This window comes from Lingula anatina, chromosome 2, assembly GCF_051362555.1.
Source record: "Lingula anatina isolate TDL-2025a chromosome 2, LinAna3.0, whole genome shotgun sequence".
Taxonomy (NCBI): domain Eukaryota; kingdom Metazoa; phylum Brachiopoda; class Lingulata; order Lingulida; family Lingulidae; genus Lingula; species Lingula anatina.
Window position 1 is genome coordinate 27595557 of NC_141768.1, and position 17527 is coordinate 27613083.

The window sequence follows — 17527 nt, forward strand, 5'->3', positions numbered from 1 at the left end:
AGTTCTACCTATGTCTACCCCAGTGTGATTGGGTAACATTTATACACACGCATATGCAGACCAGTGTCTCGACTGGTCTTTTGTCGCTCTCAGGCCGCATTCACAACAGCTGATTTACTAGTCCGCGGATCAAATATGGCCCACCCACTTGAATGCTTGTTGCGTAATTTCCCGCGAGGAATCGATTCAGTGTCTATTACGGCTTGGTCAAGACATCAACCTTCACTTGATTGCAATCACCTAAAGTGATCAAGACCACCGACATCCATAATGATACGTGTGAACTTGGCCCTGTTCAGCAACTCGCTGAATATGTAGATATTTTATTAAGAATACACTTTGAATCGCGATACACGTCTCTTACGCAGTGGCATTTCATAACAGCTATGTTAATTTCTATTGTTTTAACTGCAAACGTGCCAGAATGGAGTGCTTGGACAATGGCCTGCAGCTTTGGAGGAATGTCGGTGACCCCTTCCCGTTGAATGATAGAAGTAATGTCATATGTCGAATTAAATACTTTATACAAGGGAAACTGGACCGAACCTATCTAATCCGCGTTTACTATGAGACAGAGAGGTGGACATCAACTCATTTTACATCTTTGCGCAAATGAAGAATATTGAAATGATTACTTTTGTATTTTTACTGATAACAACAGGAAAGTAGTTTTCAAAATTTAAATGTCAAAAAAAGTCTCAATTAGAAAGAAAAATAAGGTCACAGTACAGATGCTGGGAATCTGCATATCTGAGAGGAAGAAAGGCAGAAGCACAGAGAATCAAAACGCTATCCAAAACAGACTCTTACCATCTATTTCTTATCAGCTGTTTAAACATTAAGCAAAACTGTAGGCCTAAACGTAATAGTTCAATGAAGCATGGAAGTATAACAGTCATACTTTTATGATTGAAGAAAGTTATTCTGAATAAGGGCCATTGGATTTCTTCAAAAAATAATAGTTTTAACCATCACCCAGGGCGTTATCTAGAAGATGACTGATCCCCCTGCCTGTGCCTTCGCAACATAAGTGGACAGGGACTCTTCAAATTCCGGACAACCTCTAGGTCAAGCCGCCTCCTAGTTACGGCAGTATTAGAAGCTTTGTTACCTGTATCTACTGGTCAGTAAATTGTGTAATCCCAAAAGTAAACAATGGGTCGGGCCCTCTTGTAAGGTTCTGGGGACGCATCCATTCGAGGGATAATAATAATAATAATAATAATAATAATAATAATAATAATAATAAATATAACAATAAAAATATTTATTTATTACCAAAAGTTGGACGGTACATATATAATACTAAAGTTTATTGTTACATGTAGAAAGATGTATTGGATAAAATACATTGTCTAAAGCACATTCTTTTGTATTAAGGAGAGTATCCTTTAAGACGACCTGTAATTTGTTTTTTTTATTATTATTTTTCATAAAGCAACATGTGTCACATTTTATGCGATACTTGATATTTAATGCAAAGTTTAAATGTGCCACATTTTTACGACAAGCGCAGATCCTTTTCACACATCAGGAAGTAATTAAGAACTACTTTATCAAATTCCGGATTTTGTAAGTTGTTCTAGAAACTAGGGTTCCACTAAGTTGTGTTTAAAAAAAATTGAAAAAAAAAAAAAAAAAACATTGCCAACTTTTTATGTGGTGAGAGAGCCGACTTTTACAAACAATTTTAATAATTTTAATTTTATAGATATCTCAAGATTCATTTTAGTCATCTATTTCAAATACTATAGCTGAGCAGATTTTTTCAAAAATTTTTTCTGAATAGTTAAAAGGTAATTATGTTTTGAGATATTTTGCACATAGATTCTTTGTAAGACGAGGACCAGTGTTGGGTGGCCATTCTTTATGTTAAAATTCTCGCCCCGCCACTTATTTCGAAAGGTGGACCTTTCTGTGAAATTTTATTGCACGACAAGACGAACTCTCTTTAAAAATTGTCGCACTGGGTGATTTTTATTCATTTACCTCGATTTCGACCCTTTAAAGAAAAAAATCGGCAGTCAACAAAAATGAAATGTCGTGGAATTTCCATTTCACTTACATAATCTTATAAAAGAAAAAACAAATGTTGGCGGGGAGTAAAACAAGGTTCAAAAACCAGTGGCCTTAATACGTTTTAAACATATTTTCTTGTTTATAACATCACTTTTGTTTTTATTTACTTGGTCACAATTTTGCTGGCCCACTTTTCCCCAACCCCACCCTCCCAATCTTTCGTTGCTCCAACCCAGAGTATAATCGGTTTTCAGACCGTGCCGTCAAATCTTATCAGTCATTGAAACAAGGTCAGTAATTTTCCATCCTCCGTCAAGCAACGACGGCGATCACTAAACCCCCTCACGATTTGTCTGTGAATTCAGTGGTGTTAATTTCTCTGCATAGTTTGGTAACTTAGTAATAAGCTGCGACAGGTCAGATGTAATAGTACTTTATCTTCAGGGACGGATAGTAACTTCCTAAGTTAACTTCACAAGTTCCGTTCCCTCAGCGTTACGTTGTCAGAACTCGCTAGCAATACGACATTCAGGCAGTAACGTTTTTCCATGCGGGTTCTAAAATATGCTTGTACATTAAAATCTTTATTTACAAGTACCTTTTTGCGAGTGACACATTTATAAGTGCCAATCCCACCTTTGAAACGAAAATGGAAAGTTTGGATGCGTCATCAATTAGTACTTTGACTGGTGACGCCGTTAAAAATCCGGTTAGTACCGGTACATGTATCTTCCAGATCTGCATTTTTTTTTTCGGCAATGCTTTTATTTGCTTCTAGCTTGATTGCAAGGCTGTGCTTAGAAATCACTGCATTCTTTCTTATTGGTTTTTGCGAGGGACCAAATGTGACATTTGTGTAACGAGTTGAAATGTATAACGTAGCAAAAAAAAAAAAAATAATAATAATAACAAATAAACAAATAAGAATAATAATAATAATAATCCAAACAGAGGATAAAAAGCACACAAAAACATACATTTTAATCTTTTCAAAATTAAACAATAAAAACCACCACATATAATCTATACCACAGTGTTTGTTCATTTGGTGTATTACCTCTGTGGGGGGGGGGGGCATATATAGGGGTGCACAAAAATTCATCAACAGAATTATAAGATATATAGAATGGGAGTTCTCCTTTCAAATCATGTAATCCCTTCAATGTAACCACTGTTTAAAGCTCCACTAAACACAGTTAAAAATGCAGTTTTAAAAGGTAGTAATGCAGCTCCAAGTGCCATAGCCTAAATGCACGTGCCTACTCCAACAGCATATATTCTGAACTCAGCTCATTCTGAGACAAGTTTAGTTATTGTATATTTTTTTAAACCACAGTAGGAGCTTTAAATCAAACAATATAATAAGTTCCTTTGTATGACCTTTTTATTAGATAAATTGATATTTTGTAGAATTTAGAGGACATATCATATATGTTTTATTCCCGTGCTCAATAGGAGCAGAAAACAATCATAACATCCAGAGTCTTTTATTATCTTCTCTATTTTATGCAGAGCTCTGTGACTCAGACTTTACCCATTTGCTGTGGCACAGTAGGAAACTTTGGAGTCTGTTAAAACAGAGCACAATGAAGTAGCACAGCCCGAGACCTCTATCACAATTTTGATTGAATTCAAAGACTGAAGATAGTGACAAGTGTACTATTAGCTACTAATGTGAAATTCTTCACTCATTCTACACTCTTCGTAGATTAAATTAAACACACACACACACACAGTTTGGCTCCATTCAATTGAAACCCTATCCTTTCTTTGTCATTATTGTACTGAAAATGTAAAGAATCGCATCTCTTTAAGAAGTCCAAAGGTTGCCAGCAAGTATTATGGTTGTTTTTATTGATTATCACCACTATCCTTGCCGTTTCAGATCCAACTACTTCTGATAATCATACCAAAATCTGTAATACTCTATAAATTTGTTAGGTGGCCTGGAGAAATATTCCTTGGCTTTCACATGGTTCACTCTGTCCAATTTCCAGTAGCAGTCAAGGTATCTCCCAAACCTCCTGGTAAACCTGGAAGGTGGAGATAAAGTTCAAGTAAATAAGTTTTTTTTTTTCTTAAGGCAACTACCAACATAAAAAATTCATAATGCAATAATAATTCAGTAAAAAAATATTGAAACAAAAAGGTGAGTTTATAAAGCACCTCATTCCATCATTCTGTCAACTTGTAAAAACAGGAGTAGGCATGTATATATAGCAAAGTGTTTTACTCTGACTGACCATCAAATAACATCTGTTTATTTCATAGCATTAACAAATAATGAGAAATTCATTATGTTACTTGTTACTTTATGCATTGATACATTCATATAATTTATTTTGCATATGGTTGATATGCACAACAGAAATCTAGACCAAAAATGTCAAAATAAACTTACATTGAATATTTTTTAAAAGTTGATCACTAAATACACACACACCTTAAATCATACCTGTAATTGCATATATAATAATTGTCCATATTTCCAAACACTCTAGCTTCGGCCTCCTTCAGTTCTTCATATTCTTCACTTCGATGGTAATCCCACTTTAAATTCTGAGGATTTTGAGGATCAGGCTTTTGCCTCAACTTGTAATTTAGAGAGTTCATATCAAAACTCTCCTTTATATTGCGGAGGATGTGTCCATCATGTAGCCCCCTAGCACTTAGAGTTATTTCAGTTGTAAATTCTCCCGGCTCACCTGGAAATGATGAACAACACACGTGTCATGTAGTGATAACATTCATCAAGTATCTTAAACAGGGTCTTTCTTACATGTACAAAAAATTATTGTCTTATATTTTCCATGTTACAAGTGATTATTCGCTGCACGAGTTCATTCATAGCAATCTGCTTACTGTGATTGACTAACAAAATCTTGTAGTGTGAGGACATTGGCCTAGAATGTCTTCCTTACTACAGACAGGGCAAGTTATATATTAGTTTGTTTTAATGGATTTTTTTATCAACTTAAAATTATGCTCTCATGCTTTATGTCTTCAGATAACTGATAGATCCCCACATCATTCAGTTTGTATCAATGTACCTCAAAAAACATACCAAACTTTTGTACAACTGCTCCTTGCTAGTAGTAAAAGAGATTGCCAATGATAACTTTTGTGTAATATTATTAATATAACATTGTTTTATTGTTTAACCTCAAAATAGCCAAATTTATATGGCAAATGTTTATTGCGAGTAGAATCACAATTTTATCTTTTTGCTTGTGACACAGCCAAACAAACTTACAGGTTATTATATAAATGTACTTTTCAATCTAAATCATGTAACTTGCAAAATGAGGCCTGCAAAATGAGGCCAATTTTGCTGCAGATTTCAGTAGGTCTATACTTAATTAACAAAGAAGCTGCCGAAAACTGCTTTCGTCTCTAAAGTAGACTATGAGCTCATTCCCATTGAAACTATCAGTCTGGTAAATCGATCCAACTCTGCAGGGATTCTTGCAGAATGCAATCAGTTTGACAGATTTAAACGCCTCCTGATGTTGAGTAGAATACAAAAAAAGCTGATGATCATATGCGTATGTTAGAAACGAGAGAAGGCGAGTAATCTGTTAAATTGAGCGTGTTCAGTGAGAATCCCTGTGGGGTTAGATCAATCTACCTCCATATGTAGACCGATAATTTCAAGGGGAAAAATCCTAAAATTCTGAAGTTGAGTGTTCATTGTCAGGGGCGGATACAGAGATATTTTCTGATAGTCCTCCAAATTTTCTTTGTTGATCCATCCACCATTTTTGACCGTCTTCCGACAGAAAAAATTAGATACTCGTCAATGTAAACTTGAAAATCTGGACGACTCCGAAGATGGCCTAAATCCGCCCCTGATTGTTTTACGTCATATAAGATGTCCTAACACTGTGGTGAACTGATGCATCCTTACCATACTCTAGAAAAGGTGACCTAAATTTCACTTCATACATGAAGTTGCCATAAAAATCCTTTACGTCTCGAACTGGTAAATATTCTCTCTGTTCATCATCTAACTGTTCCCAGTTTTTCATGATTTCTTCTAATGCCTGCAGAGAAATTTGATATTCAGTAATTATTGGATATGATTCCAGTCAAGAGACCTTCAGTTAAGTTAAACATATATATATATATGTAGTATACTGTAAAACTTCAAATGTAACCACAAGACTTGGAAATATGAATATAAAAATCATTCATGAAGGAACTTATCATGGAGATGTTGCACATGTATTCTGTATGGTTAACATCTGGTTCGTATACCCAGTACTGTTATTTTATTTAAGAACATACTGATCAATTTTAATTATTTTTAATCCTTCATTCTTTTGGCTTATTTTTGTGTAATTCTGATTTATATATTTATTTATTCATCATTGCTATTGTCATCACTGTGTTACTCCTTGGGGTAGCTGCTTTTTCAAATGGAGAAATTCTGGCATGTCATTTGGGGTCAAAAGCATTTTGGGACACAGTGTAAAACTCAGAGAAATAAACATACATTTTTAAATTACTAATAATACCTATGAGCGCATTCTCAACGAATTAAGCCAGGCTTTACAAAGCCGGTGACCTAAAAATGGCGGACGTACATGAAAGAAAAACTGCCTAATCTTTTAATAGTCTCTCCGCCTCCCCACACGTCGTCCCTGCGGGGTACAGTAATTAAATCTCGGCTCCGTTCGCCATGCGGAAGCTACCTGAGAAAAATTAAGTGCGCATGCTCATCAGTTAAACTCGTGGTGAAGAAAGCATGGCGGCTGAAGGCGATCGAAGGAAAAAAGCTCTTCTGTTCTATTATCTTTGAAAACAGAGACGAAAAAGGAATAATTTGGCCTGTAGAGCAGCAATGAATCGACTATCTACGGAGATAATATCACCAGAGATATTCACGGAAATATTAATGTTCGGAGCCGAGATTTAATTACTGTACCCCGCAGGGACGACGTGTGGGGAGGCGTGTGAGAGGCGGAGAGACTATTAAAAGATTAGGCGGTTTTTCTTTCATGTACGTCCGCCATTTTTAGGTCACCGGCTTTGTAAAGCCTGGCTTAATTCGTTGAGAATGCGCTCTATGTCTTTAATTGCATTAAACATATACCATTTTTCAGCCGTATTTACCACCAGGCAAGAAGCAGACAGGCAACATTATTTTAATACCAAACTTATTAAACAATATGTATTAGTACCCACTGACCTCTGGTACAATGAAATCTTCCAAGCTTTCAAAGTCCCCAACAGATATCTCATAGGATACTGATTGGATTGCCTGTAGTACAAAAGATAATAAATAATCAAGACACTACAAATATTAAAGGCATAAAAAATTGGACTTTCTTGTCAAGAACAGCTGGAAAAATAAGAGGTGCAATATACATATATATATATATATATATATATATATAAAATATTTCAGCACAATAACAACACACATTCCATTGCAGATTACTTTATGTCGGGTTAACTATGAAAAAAAAATGTAGAATCATCCATGTGGGGCCATGAATTGATGTAATTTTAATTTTTTTTTAAATACACAGAAAGATATGGCAGTCTAAATGAATAAATCATTAAAAAATGGTATAAAACAATTAATCCAGGAATGGTTTGAGCAATGATTAACAAGTAGGGTAATATGGATTTTCTCTTGAGCAAAACACAATTAGAGGGAAATCTTTTACAGGCTTCATTTAAAATGCTTCAAGACGTTGCAAAATGAAATTTACCTCATAACAGTCCGCGAACTGTAATTCTTACGTATGTTTATTGACATTTCATATAAATCAATGTACTCAATTTGTACCAATTTCAAATGAATACTTACGTCATGAGCAAATTCAAAAAACCACCTAGGAGATAGTTTAACATCATAATCTTGCATTCTGTGGTATCTAAATTTCCCGACCAGTAACTTAGGTATGTTCCTTTTCACTTGCATCGGAAAATCCATCAACTGTAACTTCCTGGACCCCGTCTTTCCACTTGTACTATAAGTTTTCATCTGCCGTGGTAATGCAGTCCTTCTTGCACATATATTCTTTTCTCCAACATTTACCAATGCAGAATGGTAATTTTTCAACCCTGATATATTGATCTTGTGTATTGCCTTTTGAAAAGCACAAGCATTCTTAGGGTGGATATTACTTCTAAGGATTGTGCCAAGGAAATGTGGTTTTGTTGATGAGAATACAACTGAAAGTCCATGGCTATTCATTTTTTTGGTCAACTGTGGGGTTTAGGTTAAGTTCCATATCTGAAAAAAAAAATTTAATGCATGTTCATATTAAACAATGTTTAAGACAATTGCAAAAATTGGAACTTAAAAGTTAATAAAAGCAATGAAAGCACTCACTGAATACAGAGGTCAATTAGATGGGATTGCAGAGGAAGTTGTTATAAAATAACTGGCCCAGGGAACTAGTTCATGAAGTTCAGAGGGTGAGATACCAATGCCCTTTGAACAAATATCAAAATTTGATTGAAATTATCCATATGCTACCCCATAACGGTATCATATCTAAATCCATTTAATACCATTTTTACAAAAGCAAGTTTTGAAATAAAAACAAATAAACATGTCCTCAAAGTACAAAGCCATCAGACTGTGGAAACCTCCTCCAATTCTATATCCCTGTATGTAATCATATTAAATCAACACGTTATCTTTTAATTTGCTTCTGTATGTGTCGGGGACTGGGTTTTGTGCCTTCTCAGTTTCATCAGAGAAGTCTTCATCCTGACATAGGCATACTATCAGAAATTATTCTTGGATCTACAAAACTGTCCTCATTGAAGTTTGTCAGTAAGATTAATATCTACATATTAAACATCAGAGACTGAATTTTAACATTACTTTAAGGATATTGTCAGCCCTTGCCCCAAACTCCTTATTTACTGCCTTGCATACATCCTTTTAGGTAAAAGATAAATCTTCAGTGCTCAGTGACTAAATTAACTAACATTTACACATACTGTATGTCATCTTCTGGATGATGTCATAATTGCAATTTTGGGACAAAAACTGAAAACCAGTTTCTCAAATTTCTCTTTTACCTGAGCACCCATGATCACGGTTTCAACACGGATTGAATGACACCATTTAGTACTCCAAAACCCTGCCAGCAATTCTTCTTAAATGTCTTCGTTCAGATTTTATTGTTGATAAAGCAAAATAATGCCTTTGTTTAATGGAAATCTGGGCTCATAATTCCATAACAAACACATTTAAACCAAATTGACAACACGAGATTGTAGTCTATACACTCGTTATCAACTCTGCCAAATTTTGTGATAAAATCTTGTTCAGGGATGAAGTTACATCCCATACTGTACCAACTACTATCTTACCTCAAAATAAAAAGGTGTTAAATTGACGATTAAAGCTTTAAGTTACCTATACTTATACATTGCAGCAATGAAATATAAATGCCAATAATTAATATTTTCCAGTTTCTTTTTATTGTTTTAAGTCAGCACAAAGATAGATGCATTATTGAATAATTAAATGGATGAAAAAACTCATTTTTGGTATCTGGATGATAATGAAAGGTTACAATAACCTTAAAAGATGGGTTGGATTGAATAATTAAATACTTTCATGTTGAAATACTTTCATGTTGAAATATCTAAAAAATAATGTACTGTTATTCTTTTAATAAAAATCCCATATCGTGCAATCATATTTTGTAAACACCTTATCATTTAAGTTACTTCTGTCTTGGATAAATATTTATCCTTCTCGGTGAAAGTATGTGTATGCCTGCTACTGATGCATACCTTAAATCTACCGGTTAATATTGCACAGCAATTGCTATGTCCTAAAAAAAAAAAAAAAAAGTTGAAGCTACAGTGGCAGTCATACTGATTCCATTTCTAATGTAATGTGAAATTTCCAAAGAATTCTACATTTGATTTGCTTCTCTGTGCACGCGAAGTGAAAGACTGGGTCGTATCTGGGGCCATATTGGAGCCCTTAATTATTTATTTCGGCGATGAAAATTAATACACTGGGGATTCAATTATTAATTTAAGTGAAAGTCAATTCGGGCGGTTTACTACGTACAAGACGTACGTGTAACCCCCCTCCCCCCCCCCCCCCTCCCACACCACACACACACACACACACCACACACAGACCCACAATGGATTTTTATCTCTTTTTTCTAAATTAGATTACGTTGTGGCTTCGATCAAAGTCTCTGCAATTAAAATCAATTAGTTTGCCAGTTAACTTACAGAGTTTAACAAAAAGCCTGATTTTGTCAAGGGAAGCGGTGCGATCTCGTTCCAGTGGAAAAGTCATTAAAAAACAAGCCTCCTTCTATTAAAGATTTACTTCCTGTTGAAGCAGACTATGGGTGTTTGCTGCACTAATCAAACGGTAAAATTGAAATCCCCACAAGTAATAGTTTTTATTAAATCTGCGACGCTTAAATTTGATTGGGATTTAAAGTAAATATCAAAGTTGTGGATTCCATATGTGGATCATGTGCGGGTCAGCTGATTTAACAGTTAGAGACTACTGATAGTAGAGAGATATTTTTTAATGGGGAGCGTCTCGCTTGTCCGAAGGGTCATTGATCCGAAAAATGGTAACATTTTCATCGTTTTTTTTAAATCAAGGGTTCATTGGTCCGAAGGTTCTATAGAGAACATTCAGACCAATGAACCTTCGGACTATTGCTACGACCACTTAAAATGAACCTGGGGGCGTTTTTATAGATACTCCTAAGAGGGTAACTTATGGTGTAACATGAATTGCTACACGAAAACTGGGTGGTTCCTTCTCAGTATCCCAGAGAATTACGTGTTTTAGTCACAAGGTAAATTTCAAACTTAAATTAAAGAAGGAAGATCAATATTTATAGTTAATAGATCGATTAATTTGTACTCTGTATTGTAGTTTTACGTACATACTGTAAGCTAGAGCAGTACACGTACATACATGTACTGTAAGCTAGAGCAGTACGTGTACATGTGGTATTTGCACTGTGTTTCCTTAAAAAATAATGGTTTCATTTTATTCTTATTCCCCCAGATACCCAGAACATGAAACAGAAATGGCTGAGAAAAAAGCAGTGCAGAGTGATCAACAAACTCTAGGGGATGGTGATATCGAGGACTTATGTGTGGCTGTCAGTGATTTTGCAGGTCTTTCTGATAATGAAGTATGTTTGGCCAGACATAATTGTTAAGATGATTGACCGACAAGAACATCCCTTATTTTGAGGAAATTAGAATTTTTGTTAAACTTCTTTGTTATTAATTAAGCATTTATTTTTCCTAAGTTTTTTAAAAAAGGTTTTTTTATATTGTTTCAGGAGTTTGTAGTCTTTGCATACATGCTTAGGGCCCCTTTACACTGGACGGCGTCCTTTCTGCGTCCCTTCTGCGTTCAAAAATGTGGTCAGGACGCTCAACGGTCGCCAAAGCAATTAAATCGTGTCTCAGTGTAAAGGCGTCTGCATCCCTTGTGCGTCCTTTGAACGACCGTATCGTGATTTTACCTGTAAAACTGCGAGCAACCTGCCTGCCTCCACTGTACGTCCCCTGTGCAACCCAAGGCGTCCATTGCGATGTTTGAGAGACCATTGAGCATTCTTGCTGCGTTCTCTGTATACCTTCATCGGCGATCAGTGGCGTCTATTCTACGATCATTCTGCATCCTGCTTGACCGATGAGCGTTATTTGGGCGTCCTTCTCTATATTCTAACTCATCTTTTCATAGGTTCTAACCAGGTCATCCAATAAAGAACATTTCCAGCACACAAAACAAATAAATGGGAATAAACGCTTTAAACTATAGTGATGCAAGGTCTGCATGGACTGATAATCAGCCAGATGCTCATTGTTATCCTTATAAGAAGGATGGACAGGGACCGAAAACGAGAAAGTATGACTGACACAACATAGAATGTTTGAATCCGTTTTCAAATGAAGCATTCTGCAAAAAGTTCTGACAATTAATCTTGTAAAAAAGGCAAAATATCCGTTTAATAATAACCTCAAAAATTGGTTCGTTTCATGAATTTTAGGGGAAAAAACAATCGGAGGCTGATATGAGACCACTGTTACCCTTAGAATTCCTGTCTGGTGAAAAATACCTCAGCACGGCCCCGTTTGAGAGTGAAAAAAAATAACGTTCTACGTGTCGAACACTGGACGATCTTTGAGTTTTCATTCTGCAACCAAAGCGATGCTTGTGCCTCCTTTCTACGACCGCGGCGATGCTTGTGCGTCCTCTCTGCGACCGCGGCGATGCTTGTGCGTTCTCTCTGCGACTACGGCGATGCCTGTGCGTCCTTTCTGCGTCCATTGAGCGACCATCCTACATCGCGTTCTCTCTGCGATTGTTTTGAACATGCTCAAAACTTCGCGGGGTCCATGGCGTCCTCGGCGATGCTTGAACGTTCTTTGTGCGACCTTGGCGATCACTGTGCGTTCTTTGAGCGTCCGACGGCGTCCTGGCCAGTTTCATGGTCGCACAAAGGACGCAGAAAGGACGCCGTCCAGTGTAAAGGGGGTTTTAGCAACTGTGCAGCAATGCACATATTAAAATTTTTTCAGGATTTGCTCATAAAAGTTGTGCTTAAAGACTTTCTTTCTAGTAACTAAAAGAACAGAGATATTACAGGTTTCATAAATAATGTATCATAAAATTCATGCAAGTAGTCAGTCATCCCGAGTTTTTTTTCTCAGAAAATTATTTCTGGGTCAACTGCACCAGTCCTATGATAAAGTGATGAACCACATCCTTGTTCAGAAAATGTTTTTAGGTGAATATGTAAGTGCCTTTGGTGGCCAGCTTGTACTAGTGCCTGGGCAGCAGACTTTTTCAGAACCTACCAGTTATTATTCTTTTCTTCTTAGTATTATTTATTCATTCATTTATTTGTTTGTTTTATGTTTTATTTTATTTTTATGTACAGACACAGATGTGTCTGTACATATTGCCATCACCTGCGTCTGTCGTCGCCGTCCCTGTCGCCGTCCCTGTCGCCGTCGCCGTCGCCGTCGCCGTGCACTTTCATCGTTAACACGATAAGTGGAAGACAGTTTTACTTTTTGGCTTTATATTTACAGAGCTGATGAATATTCATAAAACGCAGGTCAAGTTCGAAAATCAGCATGTTTGGGCAATTATTGTAGTATTTATGCTGTGTTTTCACTTTTTAGCATATATGCAACACTGTTAACACATTTCAAGGAAAACCGATAGGCCTGTTGTCATGAAACTCACAGGAGTAATTAATCTTACTAAAACGCAGAGCAAGTTCGAAAATCGGCATGATCGGGCCACTATTTTAGTAGTTATGCTGTTTTTTTCACTTTTCAGCATATGTGCAACACTGTTAACACATTTCAAGGAAAACTGATAGACCTGTTGTCATGAAACTCACAGGAGTAATCAATCTTACTAAAATGCAGGTCAAGTTCGAAAATCAGCATAATCGGGGCATTATTTTATAAGTTATGCTGTTTTTAAACATTTCCTCAGATTTAATACTTAGGCATGTTAACAGTCTCATTATTTAACTAATAAGATTCGTAAAAGTGTTTGTTTGACATTTCCTGCATCTTTACAACATTGTTAGTTGATTATGTAAAAATGATGGTAAACTTGTTATCATGTATTGTATAATAGAGTTTCAAAAATGGAAATAAACTCATATCATTGCAGTTTGTCAGATTCATTCATTCACTATGTTCAGAAACTCAGAATGGAGGAAATTGGACATTAAACACTGTTCTATTGATATTTTTCCCATCTCATCAATTTTCTTAGTTGATCATATATAAATGGCAGTAAATTGTTAATTTTGTTATGTGTTAAAAAATTGTTAAAAATGGAAAAAAAAACATTTCAGGACAGTGCTGTCTTGTCTACATTTTGGCATTTTCAAGGTGTGACTTTGAAGTTCCTTTGGCCTGAAGACCTTTGCTAGGAACATTTTCTGAATATCCATGATACTAATATTTTATTATTAAAAATTGATGGTAATTATCCTGTTAAACATTATGTAATAGTGCATCAAAATTTGAAGACACCCCTATTTTGGACACTGCTCCCATGATGACCATTTAAGGAAAACCATGTCACTTACTGTTCTCAAACTTACAAGAAGAAACATGGGACTTAAATAAAGCTTCAGTGGGCAATGCAGACTATTTGGTAATTTTTTTTGGCAGTTAATCAGCTTTTTGTGAAAATTTAATTTTTCACATATTGGCATTTTCAAGGTGTGACTTAGAACCTCCACGGGCTTGAAGACCCATGCTAGTCACATTTTCTGAAAATCCACGATACGGATCTTTTATTATTAAAAACTGATGGTCATTATGCTGTTAAGCATTATGTAATATTGCATTAAAATAGAAGAAAACACAATTTTGGGTGCTGCTGCCATGATGACCATTATGGGAAAACCATGTTACTTATGAGTGTCAAACTTTCAAAAAAGAAACAAAGGACTAAAATGCAGCCTGAGTTGGAAAAGCAGTCTAATTGGCTTCTTTTTCTGGAAGTTATACATTTTAGTGAAATATTCATTTTTATCATGTTGGCATATTCATTGTGGGACTCGAAGCTCCCATGGACATGAAGCCAAATGGTAATCAAATTTTCTACATGTCCATGCTATTTGTAGTCAATAATCAAAAATTGGTGATAATTATTCTGTAATTTATTATGTAATGTTACATCAAAATTGACAAAAATCTTTTTGCACTGCTACTACAAACATTATGAAAAGAAAACTATGTTACTTATTATTATTTTCAACTTACAAGTACGATTTGTAGGATTGGCATGCAGTTCAAATTAGAAAGCCAGCTCAAATGGGTTATCATTTATTATTGAATTTAAGCAGTTTTATGTGAAATTTTCATTTTTCTCATTCTGGCATTTTCAAAGTGTGAACTTAAACTCCCATGGGCCTGAATCCTTACGCTTGTTACACATTTCACTTACATTGGTATTACCTGTTGAGCATAATTAAAATTTGATGTTGAATTTGCAGTTAAGCATAATGTACTTTTGCATCAGAATTGACAGTAGCCTGTTTTGTGCATTGTTATTGTCTGCTTTTTGTCTGTACATTTGACAGCTTTGCTGCCTTGTTTACAGTTGCAGTTCTCTAGAGGAGACAAGATTGAGGTTCTCCAAAAGACCTCAGAACACTGGTGGTGGTCAAGACTTAATGGTCACGTTGGATATGTGCCCACCAATCATGTGGTCAGCTTCTCCGACTCCTCCTTTAAGCAGATTTCATGGCAGGATTGTGATTATTTTGAAAATTATGGCACTTTGGTGAGGAGAGGTTGATGTTTGAAATTTTGATTTTGAACGAAAGTTCAACTAATTATAAATTTCTCTGCATTAAAGTTACATATGAAGTCAAATCTTTGCCACTAAACCCAACCAAATGCCAACATATAATCTAATAGCATAAATTTAAGATATAACAAAGGATATCGTTTCACCAAAAAATTATATTTGAACAGATGTTTTCTGCTTTCTTTTTGTGCTATATATAATACTCAGTCAATTTTGGGAACCCACATTTGATTATTTTAATTTGCTATTATGTTCTCAGCAATTATATATCATAGAGCACTATTTGACAGGCTTTTACCAACTGGAGAGACAGATAAGTAGGTCAAGTTTACGACCATAAATTTGGACAGTCAAGTTAAAAGGCTCTTTTATGTACAGACACAGATGTGTCTGTACATATTGCCATCACCTGCGTCTGTCGTCGCCGATCATGTCGCCGTCGCCGTCGCCGTGCACTTTCAGCGTTAACACCATAAGTGGAAGACAGTTTTACTTTTTGGCTTTATATTTACAGAGCTGATGAATATTCATAAAACACAGGTCAAGTTCGAAAATCAGCATGATCGGGCCATTATTGTAGAATTTATGCTGTTTTTTCACTTTTCAGCATATATGCAACACTGTTAACACATTTCAAGGAAAACTGATAGGCCTGTTGTCATGAAACTCACAGGAGTAATCAATCTTACTAAAACGCAGATCAAGTTCGAAAATCGGCATGATCGGGCCACTATTTTATAAGTTATGCTGTTTTTTCACATTTCCTCAGATTCAATTCTTAGGCATGTTAACAGTCTCATTATTTAATTAATAAGATACGTAAAAGTGTTTGTTTGACATTTCCTGCATCTTTACAACATTGTTAGTTGATTATGTAAAAATGATGGTAAACTTGTAATCGTGTATTGTGTAATAAGGTGTCAAAAATGGAAATAAACTCATATCATTGCAGTTTGTAAGATTCAATCATTCACTATGTTCAGAAACTCAGAATGGAGGAAATTGGACATTTGACACTGTTCTATTGATATTTTTCACATCTCATCAATTTTCTTAGTTGATCATATAAAAATGGCAGTAAACTGTTAATTTTGTTTTATGTTAAAAAAGTGTTAAAAATGGATAAAAAAACATTTCAGAACAGTGCTGTCTTGTTAACATTTTGGCATTTTCAAGTTGTGACTTTGAAGTTCCATGGGCCTGAAGACATTTGCTAGTCACATTTTCTGAATATCCATAATACTAATATTTTATTATAAAAAATTGATGGTCATTATGCTGTTAAACGTTATGTAATATTGCATCAAAATTTGGAAAAAAATATTTTGGGCTTTGCTCCCATGATTACCATTTAAGAAAAATCATGTCACTTACTGTTCTCAAACTTACAGGAAAGAAACATGGGACTAAAATACAGCTTCAGTAGGCAATGCAGTCTGTTTGGTAATTCTTTCTGGCAATTAAACAGTTTTTTGTGAAAATTTAATTTTTCACATATTGGCATTTTCAAGGTGTGACTTTGAAGTTCCATGGGCTTGAAGACCCATGCTAGTCACATTTTCTGAAAATCCATGATACGTATATTTTATTATTAAAAATTGACGGTCATTATGCTGTTAACCACTATGTAATATTGCATCAGAATAGAAGAAAACACAATTTTGGGTGCTGCTGCCATGATGACCATTATGGGAAAACCATGTTACTGATGATTGCCAAACGTTCAGAAAAGAAATACAGGACTAAAATGCAGCCTGAGTTGGAAAAGCAGTCTAATTGGCTTCTTTTTCTGGAAGTTATACATTTTCAAAGTGTGAACTTGAACTGCCATGGGCCTGAAGCCTTATGCTTGTTACACCTTTTAGTTCAATTGGTATTACCTGTTGAGCATAATTAAAATTTGATGTTGAATTTGCAGTTTAACATAATGTACTTTTGCATCAGAATTAACACTAGCCTATTTTGTGCATAGTTATTTCCTGCTTTTTGTCTGTACATTTGACAGCTTTGCTGCCTTGTTTTTTTTTTGCAGATCAAGTGATTTATTTGGTTTATCTTGTAGCTTATCAGCTTAATTTGCTTTGTATAAGAAACTAGTAGTAGTGATTTATATGCGCTACAAGGAATCTACGCTGGCTTCATATGTAACTTTAATAAATTGTCTAACAAACTTTTAAT

At 35.3% G+C, this 17527-nt stretch overlaps 2 protein-coding genes across 4 annotated transcripts in view; one reads left to right on the plus strand and one right to left on the minus strand.

Moving 5' to 3' along the window:
- Positions 1 to 2940: 2940 nt before the first annotated feature.
- LOC106159041 (uncharacterized) lies at positions 2941 to 10380 on the minus strand. The gene is made up of 6 exons (XM_013535211.3): positions 10249 to 10380; positions 7838 to 8266; positions 7211 to 7282; positions 5927 to 6062; positions 4475 to 4724; positions 2941 to 4052 (listed from the first exon to the last, which is right to left on the minus strand). Exons 2-6 carry the CDS (start codon positions 8225 to 8227, stop codon positions 3911 to 3913), a joined length of 990 nt encoding a protein of 329 aa, XP_013390665.2. The 5' UTR covers positions 8228 to 8266; positions 10249 to 10380; the 3' UTR covers positions 2941 to 3910.
- The window catches only part of LOC106159040 (protein arginine N-methyltransferase 2), a 30377-nt gene continuing 23187 nt past the window's right edge, over positions 10338 to 17527 (plus strand). The window contains exons 1-3 of one of the 3 annotated variants that reach the window (XM_013535209.2): positions 10338 to 10393; positions 11051 to 11180; positions 15140 to 15322. In XM_013535209.2, coding sequence (XP_013390663.2) covers positions 11073 to 11180; positions 15140 to 15322 — 291 coding nt within the window. In that variant the 5' untranslated portion in view covers positions 10338 to 10393; positions 11051 to 11072. Of the gene's footprint in view, positions 10394 to 10426; positions 10605 to 10680; positions 10836 to 11050; positions 11181 to 15139; positions 15323 to 17527 lie in introns of those variants that run through there. The other 2 variants (XM_013535210.2, XM_087007303.1) reach the window with 2 other exon arrangements.

Coding starts and splice junctions, on each gene's coding strand:
- LOC106159041 (XM_013535211.3), bottom strand. CDS start 8,227: ATGAATAGCCATGGACTTTCAGTTGTATTCTCATCAACAAAACCACAT. Junction 7,283..7,837: donor TTTTTGAATTTGCTCATGAC/GTAAGTATTCAT, acceptor TTTGTACTACAG/GCAATCCAATCAGTATCCTA. Junction 4,053..4,474: donor TATTATATATGCAATTACAG/GTATGATTTAAG, acceptor TCCACCTTCCAG/GTTTACCAGGAGGTTTGGGA.